This window comes from Ambystoma mexicanum, chromosome 3q (genome assembly GCF_040938575.1).
Source record: "Ambystoma mexicanum isolate Mex_15411 chromosome 3q, UKY_AmexF1_1, whole genome shotgun sequence".
NCBI classification, from domain to species: Eukaryota; Metazoa; Chordata; class Amphibia; order Caudata; family Ambystomatidae; genus Ambystoma; species Ambystoma mexicanum.
The window spans coordinates 299749470-299775959 of record NC_090926.1 but is presented as its reverse complement, the minus strand read 5'-3'; the positions used below and the strand labels follow the sequence as shown (position 1 = coordinate 299775959).

Below are 26490 nucleotides of genomic sequence, written 5' to 3'. Positions count from 1 at the left end.
GTCCACCCACACACCATTGATCCACGGACTCCCTGCCCAACCCCCAATACAACAGGATTTGCTGGGGGCAGAACAGGAGGTCACCAGGACCCAGGCATCCTGTTAGGGGAGTTTTCCTAAAGTCTACCAATAGGTGAGACTCTATAAAAACTATCCCTTGGTTTACAGGTGTTGGTTAAGATTTTCATATTTATAATAAATCTTCCTGACCTGTGTCAACCCAGAACGTTTTTCTTGGACTTTGTAACTATTTTACATTGTCCCTAGGTGAAGAGGAATCTTTTTCCCGCCGCCTAGTATTTCATTCTTTATGGGTGGCCTTTTTTTGTCACTCCATAGTGTATAGTTGAAGTTATGGTTTCCAACAACTTTTGGGCTTAGGCTGGTTTGCCCCTATGGGCTCTCCCGTTACTTTCACTTGTGTACTTCGGTGTAGTAATGTAGTAAAGAGGGATTTTATCTAAGTGAGCTAGCACACCACACCTTATGTGGAGTGCTGGGGGGATACAATGTATCCCCTTTCTTACTTACCTGGTAACATTGTTACACTTGCAAGTTTCCTTGAATGGCTGGTGGCAGTGTAATTACTCCAATGACTTTTAGTCTTCGTTACTCTTAAGCTTTTAATTCCACCTTCGTAATGCACAGAAGGGCAACCATTTTGCTAAAATGGTGGGCTCCTTTTTTGCCATTTCTTGTGTGCTTGTTTTTGAGGTCTTCCCCTGCCATTCTAGTCAGGAATCATCTCAGTGACTGTTTTGTCTTTGGCAGGAATCCTTTAGATTCCCCACCCAAGCCTCAGAGTGTCTGGAAAGGCAAGAAGCGAGGGATAAGTCCACATCTCTGCAGTCCTTTGTCGTGCCAGAAAGGAACAGACTCCCAGACCATCCCTTGCTGTAAAATGCAGGGAGAGAATGCAGACGTTGTGCTGTAGTTCCTGTTAAATGACATGCATTACTCACCATAATAGCATTTCTGATGATTGTATCTGCTTAGATTCACATACTGTGCATATGGTCTGGCATCCAGTGGTAGCTGCAGAGTATTGCATCTGGTCTTTCAGGGACTGAAAGGGGATGTCGGCATAGGCGTGTCTGTAACACCATCCCCATCGTGACATGTAGTGTACCCAAGATCCCTCTCGCACCGAGGTCCCTCCAATTGTATTTTGTCAGCAATGAGGGAGCCCAAGACTATTGTGAGTGAGTACATAAAGAGAAAGTAGTAAGATGTCTATGTTGCTTCCACCCGAGCGGGGATGCAGGGTGGGTGCACGTGAATCTAAGCAGATACAATCATCAGATATGATATTACGTTGAGTAATGCATGTCTTCTGGTGCTTGTTAATGTGCTTAGAATCACATGCTGCGCATAGACTAGGGATCAGTACCCGCATTTGGAGGTGGGTTATGATAAGGAACAGTAGCGAAAAGATGCCTTAATACTGCTTGTCCCACCTGAGAATCAGATCTAGAATAAGTGTCTAGGCAATAGTGTTTTGTAAAGGTGTGTACGGAACTCCAGGTTGCCGCTTTGCAAATGGACTCCAGGGAAAGATTTGCAATGAATGCTATGGAAGCCCCAGTGCCCCGAGTAGTGTGCTCTTGGCTTGAAGGGCAGTTCTCTCTTAGCAAGAGTAGAACAGAGTGATGCATTTGACAATCCACCTCGAGATGGCCGATTTAGAGACAGGATCCCCTTCTCTACCAGCTGCTACTGAAACAAAAAACTGCTTTGTCTTTCTCAGTGGTTTCGTTCTTTCCAGGTAAAACATGACTGCCCTGCGCACATCTAGTTTGTGTAGGCTTCTTTCGGCCATGCTAGTGGGATTCTGGAGGTAAGTGGGTAGTTCGATTGATTGGTTCACATGAAACTTCGAAATGAATTTAGGTACAAAACGGGGAGGAGTGCACATAACCACCTTATCCCTGTGGACTGTAACAAAAGGGTCTAGAACTGAAAGGGCCTGTATGTCACCAACTCTCCTAATAGAAGTGACAACCACTAGAAAGGCCGTTTTATAAGTACAGTCTTTTAGACTTGCTTTATGCATTGGTTCAAAGGGAGACCACCCCAGGAGTCTGAACAATACCACATTTCGATCCCATTAAGGAGCTGGGTTAGAAATGGGGGGTGAATTATTTTAACCCCATCCACAAAGTCCTAAATAACAGGTATTTTCCACCACGACACCTTTTGTTGCGATGTAGTGTAGGCTGAGAGAGCAGCTATGTGAAACTTTAGGGAATTAAAGACCAGTCCTGAATCCAAGCAAGTAAACAAATTTCCCTGACCACGTTATCCAGAGTCCGTTCCGCTTGGAGCGGTTCTGGGGTTACCTGGAGGCGTAGTCTTGGCATTGAGCGTTCTGAGTGGCGAACAAATCGATCTCTGGAAAGCCCCATTCGGCGAAGACATTGGAGACAATGTCTTCATGTAGACGCCATTCGTACTATGGGTAGTGGAAAATCTCTGCTGAGTATGTCCGCTAGAAGGTTGAGTTCGCCGGGAACGTGTTGGGACAGCAGGAACATCTTGTGTTTGAGAGCCCACATCCAAATGTTCTGGGACAGCTTGGATAGCCCTGGAGAATGTATGCCCCCCTGTTTGTTTAGGTAATACATGGCTGTGGTGCTGTCTGTCAAGATAAGAACTGTTTTCCCCTGTAGCTGTGTCTGAAAGGCCTTCAGTGCTTTGAATACTGCTAATAGCTGTAACAGGTTTACGTGGTTGGACGCCATTTGTGGGGACCACACTCCATGCACTGTCTGCTGTAGCAGATGAGCCCCCCCCCCCCAACCCGTGAGAGATGCATCCGTCGTGAGAGTGGCTTCTACTGCAGGAGTGGTGAAGGTCTTCCCCTTCAGGAGGTTTCCCCCCCCGACCACCACTGCAGAGAGAGAGAACAAGTGCTGGCGAGACAACTACCAGATCTTCCCATTGTCCGCTGGCCCGACACCACTGGCTGTTAAACCACTCTTGCATGGGACGCATGCGCAGCCGCGCATGAGTAACTAAATAAATGCATGACGCCATCATTCCTAGCAGTAGCATGGCCTTGCGTACCGTCACGTTCCGACTGGCTACATATTGAGGGATCTGCAGTGGTCGAAGTGTACGAAAGGAAGTAGTGGAACCATGTTTCCTACTGGCCAGCACCGCTCCCCACAGACCAAATTGCCAGACCCCATCGCTGCACCTCCTCCCATGCACTATTAAAAAAAAAAAAAAAAAAAAAAAAAAAAACACACATGTGCCTGCAAGTTCCAGCTTCTTCCAACACTTATTTTAAAACGAAACCATTCCGGAACAGTTTATTTTTAAACATAAAAGTATAGCAACGGTAAAACGTAATTAAAAGAAGTAAAGGAGCACCGTTCCTGCCCACTTCGACCACTGGAGATCTGAAAAAGCATGTTCTGAACCCTCTTGGAGAGTAAGACGAGGCAGTCTTCGGTCCGAATTAGAGTCCCCAATAACTGATTGACCTGACTGGGGTCCAAGCTGGATTTCTTAGTTGATGGAGAATCCCAGACTGAACAAGGTCTATTGTCTTCTGAGTGTTCAATAGGCATGTTTCGTATGAGTCCCCTTTATGAGCCAGTCGTCGAGGTAAGGATGAACCGGGATGGATAGTCTGCGCAGGTGTGCTGCAGCTACTGACAGCACCTTTGTAAATACCCTTGGTGCCGAGGCAATGCCGAAGGGGAGTACTTTGAATTGACAGCGCTTGTCCTCTATTATGAACCTTAGATATTTTCTGTGCACTGGCAACATTGAAATATGAAAGCATGCATCTTTCATGCCAAGTGTTGCCATGTAATCCCCCTGTTTCAACAGTGGGATTGCTTCCTAAAGAGTTACCATACAAAACTTTTGAGGTTTGACAAATTTCTTCGCTGGGTGCAAGTCTAGCACAGGGTCCATGTTAAGGTCCTTTTTGGGTACAAGGAAGTACACTGAATAGATATCCTTGTTTACCTAAAGAATAGGTAAAGCTTCTATGGCGTCATTTTCCAGAAGTGCTTCCACCTCTTGTATCAGGATTCGCAGATGGTCTGGTGTCAGGCGTTGTGCTTTGGGCGGTCTGAATTGTGGTGGTTGGGCGAATTCCACACAGTACACGTGTGCAACCGTCTTGAGAACCCACTGGTCTGACGTTATCCCCTCCCATTATGAAAGGACAGATGTTAAGCGCCCCCGACCGGGATGGCATGGGAGGGGACCTGGATCAGTAGGTCATTTCTGGCCAGAGGTTGTGGCTCCCCTGGCCCTCTGCCTTTCCAGCGCCGCTGTCCCCTGGGTGGATAGTTGGCGGGGGTGCTGGATACCTGTCCTGAGTTCCAGGTATTTCTTGTATTATACAGGTTTTGTGCTGAACGGGATTGGCCCCGAAAGGACCTGCAGGAACCACTTCCCCTCTTGGGGGAGGGTTTTTGGGTGATTTGCTGAAGGGACTCTGAGAAACCAGAGTTCCTGAGGCAAGCATGCCGTTTGTGCAGGGCGCCTTCAGCTAGCGATCTTCCCGCCGTCTCCGCAGCATCCAGCTGGTTGACCTGCCTGCCCTCGGTCACAATGGCAAGTAATTTGGTTCTAGTGGGCTCAGGCAGCACCTCAAGACCTTCCTGCAGTAGATTCCACTGCACATCGACATAACTAGCAAGCAATGTAGTGTTTACTATGCGTGTGGAAAAGGCAGCTGCCGTGGTGATTTGTTTTCCAAAGGCATGCATCCTTTTCGACTCCTTATCGGGAGGCGCCTCTCCTGTAGCAAGGGGTACCCCCGCCTGTTTTCGGGTGGTGGTTACCACTAGTGAATCAGGGGTGGCATGGCCCTTGATGTATGTAGGGTCATTAGGCGATGAGCAAAATAATTTTTCCACCCTTGGATTTACTGCCCTAGTCTGGGCTGGTGTGATCAAGGAAGGAGCCAAACTCCTCTTAATGGAATTCAGAAGAGTTAACTTGGCTGGAGGAGGGCTTTTCTTTGAGGATATCCTCCACAAATTCCTGTTCAGGCAAATCCTCCTGAGTGGCCATTTGAAAATATTCAGCAGCATTTCTTAAAATGGCACTGAACGCCATCTGATCGTCCACTGGGGAAGCCTGGCGGGCCGGAGTGGAGGGAGGGGAATGCAGACATAAGACATCAGGGTCCTGGCCGTGAGTAGGGAGCGCCCATGGTTCCGCCTCAACCTGGTGACTGTCCTCCTAGTCTCCTGTGGGATCCGCCAGGTCATACACAGTGTAGTTTTGTAGGAAGTTAGATTCCTCATCATCATAAATGTCCCGATACGTGTCCATCTGGAACTCGTCTTCGGGGTGGATCGAAGTGTAATCCTCCTGAGAAGGCCCTAAATTTCTTATAATTAGAAGCAGGCACAGAGGGAGGGTCCTCCCGAGGTCTCTGAGGTAGGTTGCTCTGAAAGCGAGAAACTTCTCCAACCTGTCCATACACCCTTCAAATCTTTCTCTGGTCCATCTAGATGAACCAAAAGGGTGGAACATTGTCATTTTCCACCCTATGGCGCCGAAATCTGTCTCAAATAAAAAGGCACAGGAATATGTAGTCCTTGCGAGCATCAGGGTACTGTGGCACGTCTTTCGACGTGTCCGCGGACCACTCCTTGCACTTCGTCATCTCTTTGGATTTCTCCTTCAGCCCCACTGCCAAAGCAATCCTAGCAAATGCTATTGGAGATGTTCGGCGAAGTGGGGCAATGTGCCAGTTGACTAGGAGGCCTAGCGGTAGATTTTTCTCCTACCGGGGCCTTCTGAGCATCAAATACGTGCGCTTTGACAGCCGGATGTGTTTTGGAAGTAGCGCCCTTTGGTTTAGAAGGCCCAGTCGCAAGACGCTGCTGCGAATACGGGGAAGGCTGTTGATCTTGAAGATCAGAGGATTCCGTCGAAATTTTCAGCTGTCCTATTGGCGCTTTCGCCCATTTCGATGGTACTGTCGAAACCGGGGTTGGGGTTGTGTGTTTAATATGGCTTCGATCTTGCATGCTCCTGTCGCCGGGTGTTATCCCCATAGCGTGAATTGTGTCAGGCCTAGCGGGGACGGGCATTGCAGAGCTAGGAGTGTCCGTCGTGAGGTTGATGGGATCCGACACTGATGCCTGGTCATCACTAGTACCCTCCCCCCGTCACTTCCGGCAGGTGTAGCGCTGGGGGAAGATCATCCAGCCCGCGACATGCTGTAGGCTGCCCCACCACTTAACGCGGCGTTCCTTAAGCGTTTTCGGGCACAGGAGTTTACAGGTCGCGCACCGCACTTCGTCGTGGTCAAGGGGTAGACAATTATTGCACTTAAGAGTGCTCATCCTTCCAAGGATATCTGGCCCTGCAAGAGGGGCAAAACCCAAATGTTCTTTCCATAGCAAAAGGCAATAAACGTGATGACCAGACCTAGGAGGCAAAGAGAGGGAAAGAGGAGAGACATAGCTGAAAGGTATGACCACCCCGACCCCACTCTCCCTACTGTGTAGGCCAGCCAGAGGGCCCGGCCACGTGGATGGCTCCGCCACCGGATCTGATGCGTTGAAAGTTCATTGCAGTCTTCTGCGTAGTGCAGGAACCACTGTTGAAAGGACGAAATGGGATAATCGACAAAGTCGATAGACCAAGTGATAAAGTGCCTTCTGAAAGAGCTCCACAATAGGGCGACCAGTTATCTGGACGGAAAAAAACTACCTGAGGGACCTCGGCGCGTGAGGCATTTTGGGTACACTACACGTCACGATAGGGATAGTGTTACAGACACTGATATGCCAACGGCCCCTTTCGGTCCCCGAAAGACAAGATGCAATACTCCGCGGCTACCACTGGATGTCAGACCATATGCACAGCATGTGATTCTAAGGAGATTAACAAGCATCAGAAACTCTGATCCTGGAAGCTGCTGACAAGTCGACCACTGGAACCAAATCCGAAGAGGAAGATGAAGATGAAGAAAACGTGGCTGAGATGATTTACAGCAAACAGAGTGCCTGCTGTGTAACTGGAGCCTGCCGTTGCCCTTCCTTCCAGACTCTGAAAATGACGACACAAAGCCTGGTGGGATCCACTAGACTCAAGATGACCTGCATTTTGAGCCATTGCATGTGGTGCTGCGACCTTGCGGGGCTGCAATACACCAATACCCTAATACCCTGTAACCTTGAGCCATTGTGCGGTGCATAGTCTTGCGAATGGAGCTGAAACTTGGTGGCTTCCTGCTGGAACTCCGGAAACACGATTTGAGTCCTAAAAGTCCCATCAGTGTGTTGGACCTTGCAAACGATGAGAAAGTAATGAGGTGGCTTCACTAACTATTTCTTTCATAGAATAAGTGCATACATTTCCCAACAGGGTCTTGTTCCCCCCCCCCCCCCCAACTTGCTGTATAGCCCGTTTAGAATAAGTCTGCATTAGATTTTACCTACCCAGAATAACATTGAGTCATTCATAAAGTAACAATGGGTTTCGCTTTCCCTGGTCTGTTCTATACATATACTAAAACAGTTTTAGGTCTATACAAACCTTTAAGTTGCTGATAGCTCCGTTAAAAAGTATACAGGTTTTCCTTGCCTTGAGTGAGCTGTGTGATATCCTAAAATAAGTTAGAGTTATTGCTCACCTAAGACACTGTTCCACTGAGCTGAAGATCAACTGTAATTGTACATTACAGGAAAGGTCTACTACTGACCTAGTAGAATTGTGGGTTATCATAAATGTAGATATTGGTATATACTGTTGCTTGAAGGAATGTTGCACTATTCAGAAAAGTATCCTGGCAACAGGGTTGGTTGATTATGTGATTCCTTAACTGAGTTGTCACTACATAACTGACAGGGTCCACTACCCCTAATCTGAGAGCAACTAATGGTTTTTACTCCATGAGCAGGTGCGGCCTACACTAAATATGTATGATAGGTCGGTTTTATCTAGAAATAGTTTGTGTTCTGAACAAGTTCTATTCTTTGATCTGTGTATTTTAAAGCATAGTGTTGTGTTTTTATAATGTATTTATATGATCTGTGATGGTACTTATTCACCCACGATTTACCTTGGTCTACTTGTATTTAAACTAACCCTTTATTTTTACAATACATAGTGCTTCAGTTACTGCAATTTCTTTGTACTAATTCTACAGCACTCTCCCTCCTAAAATAAGGCTGGCTGCTCAGTCTACGCTACCATATACTCAAGTGGTACAGCCTTATACTAAGAGTGGAGTCTTGTACTGTCTCAGTTGAATGGTTTTACTAAGCCCTTAGTTGGACTTCAGAAAAACTGTCCTAACCGAAGGCCTCTCGAGTTTACTGCGGGAGTTACCAGGGAATTTATTAAAGCAGCAGGAAGGTCATCCCTGGAGAAACTAGCTTCTATATATATGAAACCAACCTGGACTGCTGGTAAAGGTAGAGTGACACAAATGCCCAACTTTAAATATTTAATATTCAATAGATGATCACATGGGAGGAGATGGCCATCAGGGGAATGTGGCGACTCCTTTGGGAGGGACACAGTATTCATCTTTTTCTGAAGAGGAGCCCTAAAATTCAAAAATACCCAATGGCCCGTTATTGCACAAATCCCTCCCATGAAAATACCCATGGTATGAAATGTTAACTAACTAGAATAAGGTGTGTACATGGTTCAGGAATTAAACCTAGCATCCTCCAATTGTTATGATTCTGTCTTACATAGAGGTCCTAACCCCAATGTTAAAACACAAACCTTTTACACAACAATCTCTAACTCTGATAACTCTCAGTTCACAAAACAATCCGAACTAATTGAATATCAAAGGACCAAAAACACTGTGGACTTCATGATCCATAATGCCTGCGGGACTGGGACAAGGGACCCAGAGTTAGTAACCATCAAATGTTCTTTTAACCAGAAGAAGCGGTCTAGTTGTAAAGAAAAACCCCGAGCAGGGCTTTTAAACTCGGGAATCAATTGTAGGTAAGGAGGAGAGACGCTGATGGACTAGCTGAGGCAGTCCAGAGTTCTGGGATTGCTGCAGAAGGGAGAACGCCAGCTGATGCCAACCCCAAGCTTGAAGGTGCTCGACATTGCAGAGAGCGCAGCAGGAAACTGCATCAGGAAGAGAAGCACAACCAAAGAGAAGTGCTTCCAGGTTGGTGTGTGGCGCTTCAGTGTGCGAGAGGATGCAGAGAACCGAGGAAGCTGGAAAAGCTCTAGAGAAGAACAAACTCGTTCACTGAAGTTACGTGGGAGATGTCAGCAAAGCAGGCAAGACGCAGGAGGTCCGCCGCAGCAATACACATTAAAGCGGATACACCACAGAAGACTGGCGAGTTGGCCTGAAACAAGAGGAGACCCTGGGGTGCTCCAAACAGGACATTTAACTAATTTTGAGCACTGAACACATAAAGTAATACTTTGTCGAAAAAGGCACAATTCCACTTTCATGGGACATCAATTGCGGGAAATCTGTAGCCTGCATTGCCAACAGCCTGTGAAGAAGTAGGAGAGGCGAAAAAGGGAACAATTCCTCTTTTAAGGTCATCAATTGAGGGAAACCTGTAAACCAAGGCATGCAACCAGAGACTATGGATGTAGTAAATAACCCAGGAATACTAATGGACAGCGGACTATCCATGGAACCACAAGTCGACGCAAATACCAAAAAATGCTTCTTCCTCCTAAGACTACTGAAATTACTCCCCTACCTCTCCTTCCCTCACAATCATATTCCTGATACACACATGAATTGACTATGCAAACAGCCTCTACCTAGGAATGACTCACCAAAAAAAAAAAAAACTGTGCAAAATACAGCAGCCAGGATCCTACTAAGACTAAACAGAACAGACCACATTACTACAGCACTAAAAAGCCTACACTGGTGACAAGCCTGTACACAAGATTAGCCAGAACCGGCCGAAAAGGGGCTCAAGATCCAGCAACAACCTACAAATTGAGACAAACTATTACAAAAAAAAGGAATTGCAGCGGCCAGCAACAACCTACAAATTGAGACAAACTATTACAAAAAAAAGGAATTGCAGCGGAACAGCATCCTGGCGTCTAATTGCGAACCTCTGGAACATCATGCCCAGGGAAATTAGAACCTTCAGTAAATGATTCAAAACCTGGTTATCCAAAAGAAAAGGACAACCGCAAAGGGACACCGACAGCAATAATATCTCAGACAAAAAACTAGAGAGGAGGCATAACAGAGAACCTGGCTAGATACCATAAAGCGACAAAGAGTCACACCGTAGGCTCAAACAGACTTACTAACCCACTTCCCCTGCCTGCTCCTCCAAGATCACCACCGCCACTAAACCAGATCTTGGACCAGCCACACCACACAAACAAACCAAGAATCAATTCTATGTTCAAACGCATCATCTCTGAGATGCTGGATGGACAAACAGAGTGAACCACCCCACAAAGTCCATAAAACAATGCAAGTGCAAACCAAGATACCAGAGAGTCTTACAGCTACGGCCACCCGCGACTCTGGATCCGTTATGGACACCAACCAGTGTGCACAACCGCACTAAACGAACACCAAAACTATCACATGACCGATGCACTGAATCTCATCCATAAGGTTGCAATGCACAGGGCCTCCTGCAACAACTCCCACATGCAAACATTCATAGACGCCAGTTCCTCCTGGTTCTGAACCCATCCTATCCTCACTAACCTCCCCACTTCCCTCTCTTGCAAAGCCATGTGAGAGCCTTGAGATTTACCCTGGGTGGTAGCGGTGTGTGGTATAAATCAACATAACATTTCATGATCACCCAACCGTTATATCTGAAAGTCTACTTACAAGCATAAAAACAGTAAAATACAACAATATATTTAGAAACGTTCTTAATCTTCATATAAAAGAGCCCAAATATCCTGAGTGTAAAAAGGTGGGGTGATACAAAAGCATCCCCCATTGCACTGCATTATAAGATGTGTGCAATGTTAAAAAGTTACAAAAAGTAAGACAAAAAGGGTAACAGTTTCCCCAGAACTGATAGTCTGAAGCATTGCTTGCAAAATCTACTAGCCCACTCGCATTGGTGAGGAGATTTTCTTGAAGGGCGAGTAGCATTTGCAGGGTACTCGACCTTGCTGGCGAGTTTGGGGATGTCTGAAACTTTTTAAAAACATATTTAGTGAAAACAAACTTTGTTTGCAGTAAATGACAAATAAAGGTTTCACTGTGCATGCCCTGCCTTTTGGTGGCAGCATTGCACTGAATATGAAGTGTGCTTTTGGTGACAATGTTTTATAGAAACCATGAGGTAAATATTTTGTCACCTGTTACCATGGGGCGAGTGAATTTCTTAGTCGAGTGCGGAAATTAAGTAACTCGCCCTGCTGGTTTAGTGGGATGTTTAAGAATCTGCAAGGCCTGTGAAGGACTGGTCCGTTTCCCCCAACAACCAAATGAGCAAAAGGCCAGGGGAGTGAAGCTGAAGGCTTCATTTCCCTGTAAAACGTCAGGACAGACTCAAAAATAAAAAGCAAAAGCTTGGGGTCCATAGAACAATGGAGGGAATGTTGCTAAAAGAAAACTTTTTCCTAACAGTGCCCATTATGACCCCAAGTTCTTCACTTTTTACTATGGCTGCGGGCAGTGGGAGGCTCACAATTACATATTAACTATTGTATGGTACAACCTTTAATCTGGCAACCAGAAACTGCAATGTTTTCTTAACTTTAGTCTACTCCATAAAACAGTGACCAAGACCGTTGTTCGAGGTTATCCCAACGTTTATGGGAAATGGTCATGGACATCCTCATGTCTCACCGTCTTGCTTCTGATCAGACCAACCGGTTCGCTGGAACCCAGAGCTAAACATAAGCTTCCAGGATAGGGTCAGCACTCCCTTATAGGTGTGTTCCTGCAATCCCTCAAATCTTTGCTAGGATTTACAGTCAGGTCAACAACTTAGGCAACCAAAATACTTTGGATTTCATAAAAAAATAAAATGTACATTATACAACAAACATCAGAAAGTATAAAAGAATCTAGTCATGAAATAAATTACACAGCCGATAAGCGTTAACAAGTGCTCTCACTCATTCCAAAATGATACGACTGAATAAAGAAATTTGACGCATGGTAACACATCCAAGTCAGAAAATCTGTGTTCAGGGAATCAATTTCGCTAATTGTTCTTAAAATATTCAGCAAGCTGACCCTGTCAAGAGGGAATGAAGGAAATGGAGATCCCCCCCCCTCATCCTGGGGTTGGAGGCCAGATCCAGGTATATCTAGAGGGGTAAGGTAGCAGTTGAGAGGGCCCCAGTCCATTCCTATGGTGCCAGTATGATTATGGAGGATGCTGGCCAGTTTTTCTGTCTCTTGAAGAAAACTACATGTTCCAGCATGTAGTACAAAAGGAATAACCTGCAAGACACTCAGGAGAGCTGCAGAGGAAGCACACACCCAAACCAGCAACAGAATGCAAAAATAAAAGCTATGGAACACAAATAAAACTAGCGGATATCAGCACAGCTGCAGCAAGATCCCAACAGGTTAAACAAATAAGGACGCACAGCCGTTATGGAGCTGTGCAATGGCTCCCCAGCCAAACCAAAGGGCCAATGAGCCAGGGAGACCCTGACACAAACTGGGACATGAACTCTGTCAATGTAGTGTGCCGCCACTGACAAACCAAGGCAGAGTATGAGAAAGGGTCAGGGCTTCGAAACACGCTTTTGCCTTTGTACTGTTTTACACCTCCCGGGGAATACGAGATTGGCCCAGGGAACTAGACGGGTAGGACAGCCAATGGAGGATGTTAGGAAGAATTTTTAGTCTAGTGCTAAATTCCTCCCACCTTAGAGACCCCCAGCACTTTTGCTGAACTTTGGGACTTTGTCATTTTAATTCTATTTGTTTTCTGTGGTTCTTGTGACTTTGGAGTCTGACAAACTCCATAGGCATCATCTTTACATTGGGTCACACAGCACCTTCAGTGCAGTGGCCCAGGCAAGTCTCTCAGATTTCCCAAAGGTTTAAGTACCTCCTCTTGGTGAAACTACTGTTTCCAAGAGCAGTGAAGTGAAATTGACTTTACTTAGATTTTGTAACTTTCTAGACCCAGCACACGCTATCTTAAAATAGGGTGCTGGAGAGGTTACTTAGTATCCCCTTTGGTCTAGTTTCTCATGTAACATTTTTATGTTACCCGTTCAACAATTAATGGCTGGGGGCAGTGCTTTACTTGTTACTACCATTGTGTGTTTTTACTGCGGGCTGCGTTGCAGCCAAAGTAAACCACCCATGGGTGCCCATTTTGTCAGAATGGCCCTGTTCGTCTTTTTTTCACCATTTATTGTTGGAAAGGTCCTTGAGAATTACTCTGCGCGTTAAACCATGTTTGGTCCCTTTGTTCGTTTGGTCTTTGGCACTAGTGTAGCCCGTCTCTGGCTCCAGTATGTCTGGCAGGGGCAGGAAGTGAGGGAGCTGCCCAAAATGCCCTGTGCTTAATACCCATGGTTACAGGAATGCAACCAAAGGTGATTGGCCGGCAGGATGTCCAGCAAGGCCAGCCACCCTGCTGTGCGACTGGCAGCTAGGCTGGAATGAATGGGAGAAACCTGTATAAAAAGGTGAGGCTTTTTGGCTTGGAAGGCAGAGTCGACCACTGGACCAAGGAATCCGAAGAAGAACTTGGAAGAGACGCCTGCTGCAGCTCATGAACCATTGGTTTGCCCAGTGAAGCCGGTGCTGTGCTGAAGCTCCAAATTCACCTCAACTAAATAAGCCCTGAAAGGACGACTTCTCCCTTTGAATTGGTGGGACCAAATCAACTCCAAAGTAAGCCTTTCTGGACATCCGCTCGGAGCTGGCTGTACTTCCACTGCTGCTGGAATTGAAGTGCCAGGGAGAGGAACACCAGGTTGTGTGCGTTGCTTTTACGTCGGACCCAAGCGCTAGAAGATCCTCCGGACTTCCCTGATGCAGGACTGTCCAAGCCTGAGCCACCTCAACAGAGTGCTGGACCCCAGAAGCAAGGAAAGTCTGAAGTGGTATCCTAGAACCGTAGAGTTGCCATTTGCCGTCAGACACAAGGAGCTGAAACACTGAAGAACCGCTGAATTGAAGTTTGCCCATCGCTGCCGCTGACCTTCCCATTGCAGGGCAGGAGTCCCTAGACGTCCTCCCTCTTGTCCACATGACTAAGGCTCAGGAACAACAGGATCTGCAGAGCTATACAAGAACAGAAGCCAGCTGGAATCATTTATTCTAACCAGAGGTACTGTAAAGTCTAAGAGAACTTATCTCTTGTTGTATAGCCTTGCTTGCTCTCAGTTGAGACCCGTCTTGTTTACCTTGCAGATTTGCTAAAGCTTTTCCCCTCAAAAGCCTCCCAGCTTGTGGACCTTCAAGTGTTCTATTTACTACAAACATTTCTAAAAACATTGTTCAAACCTTTTTTTTACTACCTACAAAGACGATCTTCAGCTCCCTGTGACATTGTGCAATTAACATTGGCTGTCCTGGCTCCCTGAGAGACTCTATCTCGGACTTTGTGCTTCGGCCTCCCTCTCCCCCCCCCCCCATTTACTCTACATTGGAAGGGTTAAAAGTACTCTCCCATTCATGAATTATTTGTTAAGCATTGTTTTATTCCGCTATTCCATCTTTTACACCAAACTCAGTATTGCTCTAAATGTACCAGTGATAAATGTCCACAGTGTCCTAGCTATTTAAGTCACCTGAGGGTATAGAAAGTGTCTGTGTGCCACCCCCAATGGGTGCCATTTGATTTAGAGAAACAGTGTGTTTTGAAGTGTATTTTAATTGTTAAATATATTTCTCCCTTCTGAAGAAGGCTTATACAACTGACTGAAATAAATTAATAATTGTTTTATCAAGAAACCTTGAGTGTAAGTGTGTATTGGAATAAATGCTACTGTGAAAGATTACTGCTCACATTGACCCCTTCTCAGCCACACTACCAACCTGTGTAGTCAAGACTTATACCAAAGGTCGGGTCCCCATTGCCAGGAGGTCAAGGTTATTGTAGTGCACCCAAAGGGCACTGCATATTATCTTGCCTAACAGAGGAAAGCATCACATTGATAAGTCTTCGAGTAGGAACACCTAGATTGTTCTCGGACGGTCTAGATAGACGTTTGCCTTTAGCACGTGGAGTTAAATAGAGTTAAGCTAACAGGGGTTACTGGTCTCTAGTGATCAACCTGCGGTTTAGGGACGCCTCAGTTAGGGAGGGAAGGGTCTATACCTAGACGAGCAAGAGAAAGTGACAGCCCCTTACTACAAATCAAAGTGAAAACCCTTGAATTGTCTCTAGGAGTTGGTGTGTTTAGGCCAGCTGTGACATTCATAACTCATGTAGTTCATCACAATATGAAACTAAATGATTTAGTCCCTCGTTTTCCTTCTTCTGCTTACAAAAGCAGCAGGCGCAATCTTTCATATTATTTCCCAGCCTTGGGCCCATCACTCAAGTATACCCAGCAAATTCAAATATTCTTTATAGGTCCAATTTACCACCTACGGTTAAGGTTGTATTCCTTGGAGAGTACTTTATAATCCGGGTGAATTAAATAACATTCCCAAGTCATCCTGTCTGGACAATAAAACATCCTTCTCATCAATCCATCAAAAGCTCCTACTGCAGCGTTTCCAATCAAAACACACATTTTGGTCCCTTGCATGCGGCCTCATCACTTAAGGCCATTATCTTCTCATAGGAGAGGGGACCGATGGACAGCCAGCAGGAAATATGTTAATTCGGAAAGAAAGCATTTACCGGATCAGCACTTACACAAGAGAAGGACGACTCCGAACAGTGAGATGCAGGAATAGAGGTATGGCAGGTAATACTCCCAGAAATCTGAAAAAAAGGTACAGAATAGGTTACAGACTGCCAAGATCTTGACCTAGAACCTACCCAAGAAGCCAACCTGGAACCAGACTAACAAATCTATCTCCCTGTTCCCTCGTTCAGCTAGCTGATGCCCCAGTCAAGCTTTCATTTGGGAAGCAGAAACAGGTAAAGAAATTGCAGTTAGACATTGCTAGGGAAGATTTTCCTTTCTATGCTAAACCTTCCTCGCCCGTTAAATCCAACACTTTTTGCTGGACTTGGTGATAATGTTTCCTTTGAGTGAGTGGGAACATTGCCCTCCCTTCACCCCCCCCCCCCCCAAATCACACCTTCTTTCACTCTTTTTATGGGTGACCATATATATATATCCCTCCATAGTGTATTTTTGAAGCCATCCTTTTCTATGACTTTGGGCATCTACCTTTTACTATGGCAGCAAAGAGCACCTTCTGTGCAGTGTTGCCCCTTGGGGTTCCCTTTTTTATTTACTCTCGATTTACCTTGAGTTAACTACTGTTCGCAAGGATAGAGCGAGATTTCCATCCCCTTTACATGTTATATGTAAGGTGTGGAGTAGTAACATTTCTGTTACTGCGGCAAGCTAACTCTTATGGCTGGTGGCAGTGGACATACTTTAATGTGTTGGAAATTACATGCAGGCTGTCAAACCAGCCGTGGTAATGCACAGAAGGGTCACCATTCTGCTAGAATAGTGGCTTCTTTCTTTTTCCACCATTGGTAGTGTGCTCGTCCTTTCTGAGGTATTCTGCCGTCCTAAGTGGGAGAGATCCTGGTTGAAGTTTGGTCTTCGGCGGGAACATTTGAGGTATCCCACCAAGGCTCCACAGAGTGTCTGTGAAGGCAGGAAGTGAGGGAGGAATGAAATTCGGCAGGCCTTTGTCTTCAGGTGAACCGGAGCAAAACCAGTTAGCACTGGGGGGCAGGATGTCTCGATTGGACAGCCACCTGCCCCTTTATGCAAACTGCAGAAGTTTTGTCTGGGTTTCTATATAACTGATTCTGGAAGCTGAAGACAAGTCGACCAATGGAGCTGAATCTGAAGAGGAAGATGAACAGAAGACGACTGTAACTGATTGCAGCGACGAGAGATGCCTGCAGCGTAACCAGTGCCTGTTCTGAACCTTCACTCCATGCGACCCGGGGGTCCCAAAGACAACAACCCCTGCCCACAGTCTGGTGAGACTCACTAGACTTGAGACTACATGCAAAATAGAGCCATCCCACAACATGCTGCGACCTTCCTGGGCTGCAAACTGCCAATGCAAGGGGGCCTTGAGCCAGAGTCCTGTGCAACGTCTTCCGAAGTCAAGATTCTCGCAGAAAATTTGGTGGGCTTCTGCTGGACCTCCAGAGAATTTGAATCCCCCCCAATTCCCCTCACCAGAGAGCTGGGCCAAGAGAGCGAAGAGAATATGACCGGTGACAACCATCCATCATCTGTTACCTGTAAAAGGGTGCCAAATCCACAGTGAAGAATCCTTTGTTGGGAGCCTTTTCTGTCGACTGATGCTGCAAGTTCCCATCCAGTGTCCGTTCTTTCGTCACCAAGAATTCAGGGACTGGATTCAATGCTGCTGCGGTACGTTGTTGCCTTTGGTAATACTTACCTAGTCTTGTGTTGATTGTGTGTGGGCGACGTGTGTGTTTGGGAGTTCAGCCATACCATTTGCCCCAGCCTAACGCTGGAACACATCTAGGGAGCATTCTACGAACACGTTCTAGTAACTCTAAAGTCTGTACTTACTTGAAGAAGAAATCCTTTGGAACTCAGACTTTCCTCAATATGAGCCTCATTCTGGCCTGCCTAATGTTGGCCCGTAGACCACTAGTGCCCTGTGAGTGCTTCAAGCGCTTGGCTAGCTTTTCAATTACAGAGGAGATGAATGCATGACCATCAGATGAACGCTTTTTTGCAGCACTACCGAGTTGCGACAGTCTTGTGTATGCACAAAATTGCTCCCGATACCCTCCATCCACAGGTGCAACTGTGAAAGCACAGCATCAAGCTCTTATTTGCTATGTGAACGTCTGCTTATGTACTGCATGTTCCGTTGGCAGTTAAGGATTTCATCAGGTATGGCTTCTGGTACCTTTCACTTGTTTCTTGCTTCGGATACTTGAATTCTGGGTCCTTCGAGATCATTTGAGAATGTTGGCATTAGGATGTTCTAAAATGAGCCGACTTTTTGAGGTTGAGCTTTTAAGCTTTTCATTGGGACACTTTGTAAACTTCGGGTGTAAACGTGAAGATTGCAGTGGGATAGCAGTAGAAGCAGCCCCTTGTCCGAGACACTCTGAAATCTCTTCTGCTGTGAATCTCCATCTCAAACATTTTAGTCAAACGGATAAGTGTTGGAACTATCTGCAAGCAGATAGCCATCAATAACCTTTTTGATTTAGGTTTTGAACTATGGTAGCTTGGAAAAAACCTGACATTCTGTGCCTGACAATTTATTACAATCTCCTGGTTTCAGTGTAAAACAAATGTGGTGCATCCGTTATTCTAACCCGTGCAGTCCTTTCCTCCCCCTACAAGACCAGACCCATCATTACTTTTTAGATGAAGAAAGTGTGTGGCAAGTACAAACGAACAAGTTACTTACCAACTTGTAACGTTCTTTCGATTGGATGTTCCTCCAACGTATTCCTCATCTTAGATGTATTCCATCCAGCTTTGCTGCTCTTCGGAAAAGGGCGCCGTGCGTCGATGTCGTCGAGTCGATGGTCCCTCTAAGGCCTCCGTCGAGGGTGACGTCATCGGGTGTATAAGTAGCACACGCAGCGCCCGTTGGCCTCAGTTCTGTTTTTCCCCCCTTTTTATCTTTGATCTTGTACTGTGTAGATTGTGCCGGCAGACGGGTATGAGCCTTGCGAGATTTGAGATGGCAATAACCCGGACAAATCTACAGAGGGGTAGGCTGGGAGGGCGATGATGAATAAGTTGGAGGAACATCCAATCGAAAGAACGTTACCAGTTGATAAGTAACTTGTTCTTTGAGTGGATTGTGTCCTCCCTCGTATTCCTCATCTTAGATAGACTCCCAAAACAGTATGGACAATTCCTCTGGAGGAGGGGGTAGATTTTTCAATACTCTTAGATAGCTGAGTATAGTACTGCTTTTCCAAAAGTTAGCTCCCTAGACTGGGAAGCATCCAGGTTATAGAATTTTGGATCTTATTGGAACACCTCTTTGAAGGGCCGTGGAGGAGGCGATGCCTCTGGTGGAATGAGCCCTTAACCATTCCGGAGGGTCTTTTTGAGCTAGTCTCTAGCATTCTGAAATGCAAAGCACAATCCAGCGTGAAATTGTCCGTTTTGTCACCGATTGACCGAGTTTCCTTCCTGTGTAACCTATAAACAGCTGGTTGTCCACTCTAAGTCTGGAAAGTCTAGAGATGTAAAAGCTTAAAGCTCTTTTCGGATCCAACCCGTGTAATCTTTCCTCCTCCTTCGAAGGATGGGGTGGAGGATAGAATGCGGGTAAGAATTTTCGGACTTAAATGAAAATCAGATATTACTTTCGGTAAAAATGATGGTTTTACCCTCACCACAACTCTGTCCTGCAATTTGCTCACTCTTCTTGCTGATGTTAGAGCAACCAAGGCGGCGGTTTTCCACGTTAGTAATCTTAATGGACACGTGTGCATAGGCTCAAAAGGAGCACACATTAAGAATTTTTGGACTAAATTGAGATCCCAGATCGGTACCTGAAAAGGGTGAGGAGGAAACACATTAGTGAGTCCTTTTAAGAATTGTATTATCAAAGGAATTTTGAAGTTGGAGCATTCTTGCGATGAGCGCTTGAAAATGGAAAGTGCCGCAAGGTAACCTTTTATTGTTCCAATATTCATACCTCTATGTGCTAGGGTCAGAAGGAAAGATAATACTTCCGGAATAGAACATAGAAAAGGATCGACATTCTTTTCTCTGCACCAGTTGCAAAACTTTTTCCCCCAGCAGCAACGGTATAGAGACTTTGTTGCTGGCCTTCTTGCCGAAAGCAACACCTCCATAACGTCATCTGGAAGGTTCCAATCCCTGCATCTCAGCCTTTCAGATACCAAGCATGAAGGTTGAGTGTTTTGACCTCTGGATGGAAAACCTGACCTTCCATTTGAGAGAGAAGGTTCTCTCTGAGGAAGACGTACTTGAGGACAGATGAACATGTCTAGAAGGTCCGGGTGCCACGTTCTCCTGGCCCAATCCGGGGCAATTAGGATCATGTGGCTCTGAAATCTTCTCAGCCTCCTGATGACCTGAGGAATACCAAAGTCATTCTCAGGAGAAGTGTCAATGCCACTTGCATTGTGCAAAGACTCCACCAAATCCCTCATTCTGCTTTCCTCTGAGATCAAGCACTCTGGGACATTTGGGGTGCCATACTCCAATCCAAAAGGTACATAGGAAGAGGCTTGAAAAACTTCTGTGGGAGAGGAGGAGGAAGAGGTAGTACCAGGATCTGAAGGAATTACATTTTTTACTTTTTCCCTCTTTCTGGCTGCCCTGGCTTGGTTAGAGCCTTTGGCGCAGAGGGTTTCGGCGTCGATAAAGGCATCAGCGATGACATAGTTGTCGTCAACAGGGTCAGCTTCGAGGGCGTCGAGGTGGCCTTCGACAGTTTCCCCTTCGAGGTGTGATAGGTCTCGGACGGCGTCGGTGACCTCGAGCAGTCGACTCGACTCAAGCGTTTATCGCTCAGCATCCTGGAAGGTTCCCTATCCTTCCTTTTACGATCACCCAGGCTCGAGAGCGCGCGAGTGTCGGAGCAATGACATTCCCGGCCGGCTTCCGAAGAAGGTGCAGACCGAGGCTTCGCCTTCTCAAACACCTCCAACATTTTGACCCTGAATGCTTCCCATTCTTCGGTAGACAAATGTTTTGTGGGGCATTTCATTTTCGGAGACTCGTCTGATGACGAGGTGGAGGGAGACCTATGGCGTTGTTTCTTCGACAAAGACAACGAGCGATGAGAATCGCTTCGGGATCTAGACCGATGCCTTTCGCGTCGAGGAGATTTTTCCCCATGGGGACTCAACGCTAGAGGCTCTTCGATCCTTCAGACCTACCTGTAGCTTTCCTCTCCTTTCCCGCAAGGCCTTCCCCGTCATCGCCTGACACTTCGAACAGGCCTCCACGTCATGGCCTTCCCCGAGACACCACAAACACTCACGGTGCGGGTCCATGATCGACATTTTCGAGCCGCACAACTTGCATTTCTTAAAACCCGATCTCGGGGTCGTGGTCGGCGTCGATGACGAGGACATAATTACTTCGCGTTATATTATATTTCTTGACAGAACTCGAGGCGCGCCGAATGTCCGAAGCAACATAACTGCGGAAAAACGGAACCAAGGCCAACGGGCGCCGCGCGTGCTACTTATACACCCGATGACGTCACCCTCGACTGAGGCCTTCGAGGGACCATCGACTCGACGACATGGACGCTCGGCGCCCTCTGCTGAAATGATTTCCGAAGAGCAGCAAAGCTGGATGGAATACATCTAAGATGAGGAATACGTTGGAGGACACTATCCACTCGAAAACTTTTTTCCAAGTAACTACCTGGGGCAATATTTGGAAAAGACAACCTGGGGTTAAAGCAAGGTTATTCACAATCCCAGTTTAGCAAAGCCACTCGCTCAAGTAGCAAGCAGCAAGGATGAACTAAGGAAGAAGGGGGCACCGTTGTGTAGTACAGTTAACACTTTGCAGAACTGTTAAGGAAGAGACCCACGCACCCAAGTTTTACAAAGAAGGGGCAAGGGGGAGAAGAGGCGGGTAGTCCAGAAGGGCCCACTCAGCTAGTATGTATTGTATTTTGTTATTTATATAGCGCTCTTTTCCCCACTTGTGTGGCCTCAATGCGCTTTTTGCTTGGTTGGAGCGCCTTTGGTGACTGTAGTCTATGCGATTAGAGATTCTAGGGGATTAGCTTAGATGTGTGTGAGCACGTTTGCCATTCTAAGACTTTGGTGGCTGGCAAGGCTCGACTAAGCAGCCCAGTAGAGGTCAGACATGTGGGTGTGTGCTCTTTGATGGTTTGAGATAGATTGCTGTTGTCAAGAGAGTTTATGTGAGGATAGCTATACCGTTTTCCTTTCCGCAGGTGGTCATTGGATGCTGGTGGCAGCTGTGTTGGGGTACGTCAGGTGTTTCAGTCTGGACAGCTATGTGTGAAACTAGGCCGGATGTGCTTAGCCGTAGACGTGTTCCATCGTGCATCGATGTTTGTCTGTGCCTGCGCCCTGTGTCCACTCTAGTCCAGTATAACAACTGATGTTAGTTAATGCAGGGTAAATGCGAACGGTTCTGTGATTTTACCAAATTAAAGTAGGATTTTACAACTAAATGTTTATAATTAAGAAAATCTTTTTATTGGGGCTAGGGGGTCCCGAAAAAACAGTCCCGTTTTCCTATGCTTTTAAACCCACCCAACCCCCTCCCCACCCGTTTCAACCACTTACCCCACCCTCATATCTTTTTTTTAAAGATATTTTTTCGTTTTTATGGTTTCGTTTTTATTGTTTCGTTATTAAAACCATTCTCTGTTTTGTATTCATTAAAATCACTGGATACCCAATGCAACATGCTAAATATGGACAGAAGGGTCATAATCGATCCAGTTCCAATAAAAGGGGAGTTGCAAATACCACCAATGGGGTTCACACAGAAGCACTGACCCCAGGTACAACATTCCTGGGCCAGCCCTGTATAGAGACAAGTTATCCAGACTTCCCGCCCAATTGGGGAGTGGGGGGGGGGGGTAGTTCAAGAGAAGTGATCTCAGGTCCCAGAGACCCTACAAAGCCAAAAGCGCGTGGAATGACAACCTCACCATTGTGATCGCCATAAAGGGTTGTTTGGTTGCGGGTTAGAGGGCCATCACTGATGGTCGCCTAAATTCCTCCGAGGCCTCAGACTGTAGGGGGAACAGAGGTGAGGGTGCAACATCAACCTTCCAATATGGACACTTGGAACAGTTAAACTTAAGGGTTGGCTGTCCAATAGTAGGCAGCCAGACTCCCAGAATCTGACCAGCAACTTCGAATCCCCTGGTGGAATTTGGTTTGGGCCAGACAGCCCCATCCCCACTTCCTGCCAGCACACACTCAAAGGAGAGCCTTTGCAGGCTTCTTGCAAGACTGCATGAAGAAAGTGTGCCCTCCCCCGCCAGGCAAGGTAGAAGGAAAGCCACCAAAGGACAGATCATCTTCAACTGGACTTAAAACACGAGGAGAAGCCATTTTGAGTAGAGGTTCCACATTAATGCTTTATCGACTAAAAAGGCAACCTGGGATAATGCATCCAGACAAAAAGGTCAAAAATGTAGGACTGCACCAGCCTGTTCAGAGGATGCCTGGAAAGTAGCAAAAAGGCTACTTGGAACAGACAAAAGGGGACACAAAGCAGCCCCACAGCACTCCATGCAAGATGGCTTGTGCTGCAAAAGGTACAACACAAGTCATTAAAAGGGAGAGGACTACTCCTATACGGGTAGCTCCAAGGACTATCCCAGTGTACCCAAAACTACATTGCAAAAGGTACCCGGGGGCACCGGAGAGGGTTGGGGGGGGGGGGGGGCGGAAGCGAGGTCTCACCACACTGCAACATTAAAAAGAAGGGTCCAGTGTTCCCAGAACAAAATGAAAAGCAGGAGATGGAGAAAATCTCACTCACCTTCCAAATCAACGAAAAATTCCCAGCGAGTCCAGAAGTACTGCTGGCAGCTCAGGACAGAGGGCACAATTTGCAAAATAAAAGGTTCCGTACACAAGCAAACCTCCTCTTGCATGGAGTCCCTAATTGCTTTAGTCCTATTCAACGCAGAAATACGTCCTTGGTGATCCATGTACAGTTCTATGTGAATGGGGGCCTGCAGACCAACAGATGCATGTGCGGCCTCATCCTCAAATACTAATATTCTGTCCATTCTTGACTCACAATTTCCCCTCTCAACCTTTCTCTCCTTCTCGTAAACCTCCTCAACCATGGTTATCTCCTCTTATATCTACCTTCCACTAGGCTAAACAGTGGTGGAAGAAATCACAATCCCCAGATTATCTCACCCTCTCTGCCCTTCACTCTTCCCATGACTCTCTCCTTTTTAGTGCTATAAAACATTTACATGTGATTTAAACGAATATCAAAATAACAAATGAAATAAGAAAATAAAATGAATTTTTTATTTTTATTGGGGGACCTGCACCGCCACAACCTCACCTTTCCCCACACAATTCCAACCCGACCCCCCCAAACTTGTATCCCCATATATATATATATTTGAAATGTTTTTGTTGATTGCATTCGTTATTTTATTTTCGTTAAAATCACTGCATATCCTCAAAAAACATCTCTGGCTTTGCTCTCTTTCCCACCATCCTCGCTGCCTATTTCAACTACTTAACAGTATTCTTTCTCTCTCCCCCAGCCCCTCGCCTGTTCCCTCTCTTCTAGCAACATTGCTGATTACTTCCTTAAAGTCTCTTCTCTCAGTCCCCTTTCTCTTTTCCCTTCTCACTCCCACCCATCCCATTACCTCACCACTAATTTTCTCCCACTGTACTTAACTTACTTTTCTCAATGACTGATGCTGTTTCCGTGCTAGCCGTAACCCACCTTATTGCTTTCCTTCTTAGCACTTTGCCCTCATTCTTAACACCATGGGCCTCATTACGAGTTTGGCGGTAGCCACGGAGCTATTAGCTCCGTGGCTGCCGCCAAACCGGGCTCCTTTACCGGGTTCCCTGACTGGGGAATTACCGGGCCATTACGAGTTCGGAGGGCCCGGTAATTCCTCCCTCGGGGAACCCGAGCCCAGACCTTCCCCATTCCCATTTGAGCCCCCATAGGGCTCAATGGGAATGGGAGAGGGAGCTAACAACGGGCCGATTACGACTGGCCCGTTAGCTCCATTTTCCCCTCGCGGGACCCGGTAACGACGCCTGGTTTTACCAGGCATCCTTACCGGGTCCCGCGAGGGGACCTCATAATCAGGCGAAATGGGAATAACGGGTCCACACCCATTAGCGGACCCCGTTAACCCATTCGCCTGAGTTGTAATGAGGCCCCATGTGTCAACCTCCACCTCCTAAACTAACTTACCTGTCTTTTGAATCATTCTGTCAATACTTCTTGGTTCACATCTTCCTTAAACAGGCCATCACAACTATTCTGAAGAAACCTTCCTTTGATCCCTCCCTTCCAATTGTCGGACCCTCTCTCTCTCCAACTCTCCGACCGAGTTGCCTACACAGAAATGTCCTCAATCTTTATTCACTACTTGCCGTCCCCACCTTCAATAGGGTTTCTTGTCCTTCTCACTCCACAAAAATTGCCCTGTCACAAATATTCAATTTCCTGTCAACGCTCCATGATATACTGTCCTCTAAACTACTACTACTTCTTGACCTCTCTGCCGCATTTTATACTGTTGATCAGCCCACTCTTCTGTCCTCCCTCTCCACCCTGGGCCCTTCTGCTCCTATCCTACAATGGGTCCCATTCTTACCCCTCTGAGCATTACTACAGAGATTCTAGGGCGGGCCATTTCTTGTCTTCACTCCCTTTACTCTTTGGTGTTCCCTAAGGCTATGTGCTCAGTCCCCTACTTTTCTCCCCGTATACCATGTCTCCCTCTTCCCAGAGTCAACCATTTAATCTTCTGGTCACTTTTATGCCTTTGAGTTCCAGATTTTCTACTCTCTTCGCTCCATCTAGAACTCAGCTATCAGTCTACTCTTCCAACTCCCTGTCTGCTCCTCCATTTCTTCCTCTGCTCCTTTATTTCTTCCTCCCTTTATCAATCTCTTTTCAACCTTTTCACTCGTCTTCTCTTCCATTTTTTCTGTATGGTCTATAAATGTTTGCATGGCTGGCTCCCCCGTCCCTTCCTGCTCTGTTTTTAAACCCATCCCTCCCATACCTCTTCAGTCACACTAACATTACATTCTTTCTGTTCCTAAACCTCTTCCTGGTTTCGTTTCTGCTTCCGCCATTCCCCAAACAGAACTCTTTGTCCCTCAATATCAGTTCTTCCACCTTCCTTCACATTTTTCGTACTGGCCTCAACGTTCACTTTCTTCTTTATGATTTGTCATTTGTCTCTCACTCTTATCCTAATCATTTCAATTCCAAGTCTCATTTTCTGTTTGCATCGTTTATATAACCACTGTTCAGTCCTTTGGCAAAAATGCTATACAAAGTTCAATAAATATAAAACATTGCATCCCATTCAAGATGCAGCATCACGTACCATACAGAGATTCCCTGCTTGCTGCATCTTCGTCCACGATCGCCAATGCCACCCAAACAATACCCAGAACTAGCAGGGTGAGCAGCAGCAGGACCACAGAGGTTTCATACACACGGGCCATGATACCCTGCAGAGACAGGAAGGACAACAGTTTTTGCAACTACAATAGTTCAAATTAACCTTGGTACTGATGATACTAAGGAGGACTATTTAGTCACACATGACTGCCAGCAGGGTAGGCAGGGCAACATCTAGAGTAACCCTGCACAGGCGAACATTGCAAAGGACAGCACCCATGCGTACAACACCCCTCACATTCCCCAATCCCCAGACCCCCGCATCAAGCCAGGACCCAGAAAGGAACCGAGAACCCTAGGGCA

General features: G+C 46.4%; 1 protein-coding gene across 1 annotated transcript in view; it reads right to left on the bottom strand.

Moving 5' to 3' along the window:
- The window catches only part of LMBR1L (limb development membrane protein 1 like), a 271100-nt gene that overhangs the window by 144158 nt on the left and 100452 nt on the right, over positions 1-26490 (bottom strand). Inside the window, exons 6-7 of the mRNA XM_069653833.1 lie at positions 26111-26237; positions 15774-15842 (exon numbers count right to left, since the gene is read on the bottom strand). Of these exons, the coding sequence (XP_069509934.1) occupies positions 15774-15842; positions 26111-26237 (196 nt within the window). The remainder of the gene's footprint in view (positions 1-15773; positions 15843-26110; positions 26238-26490) is intronic.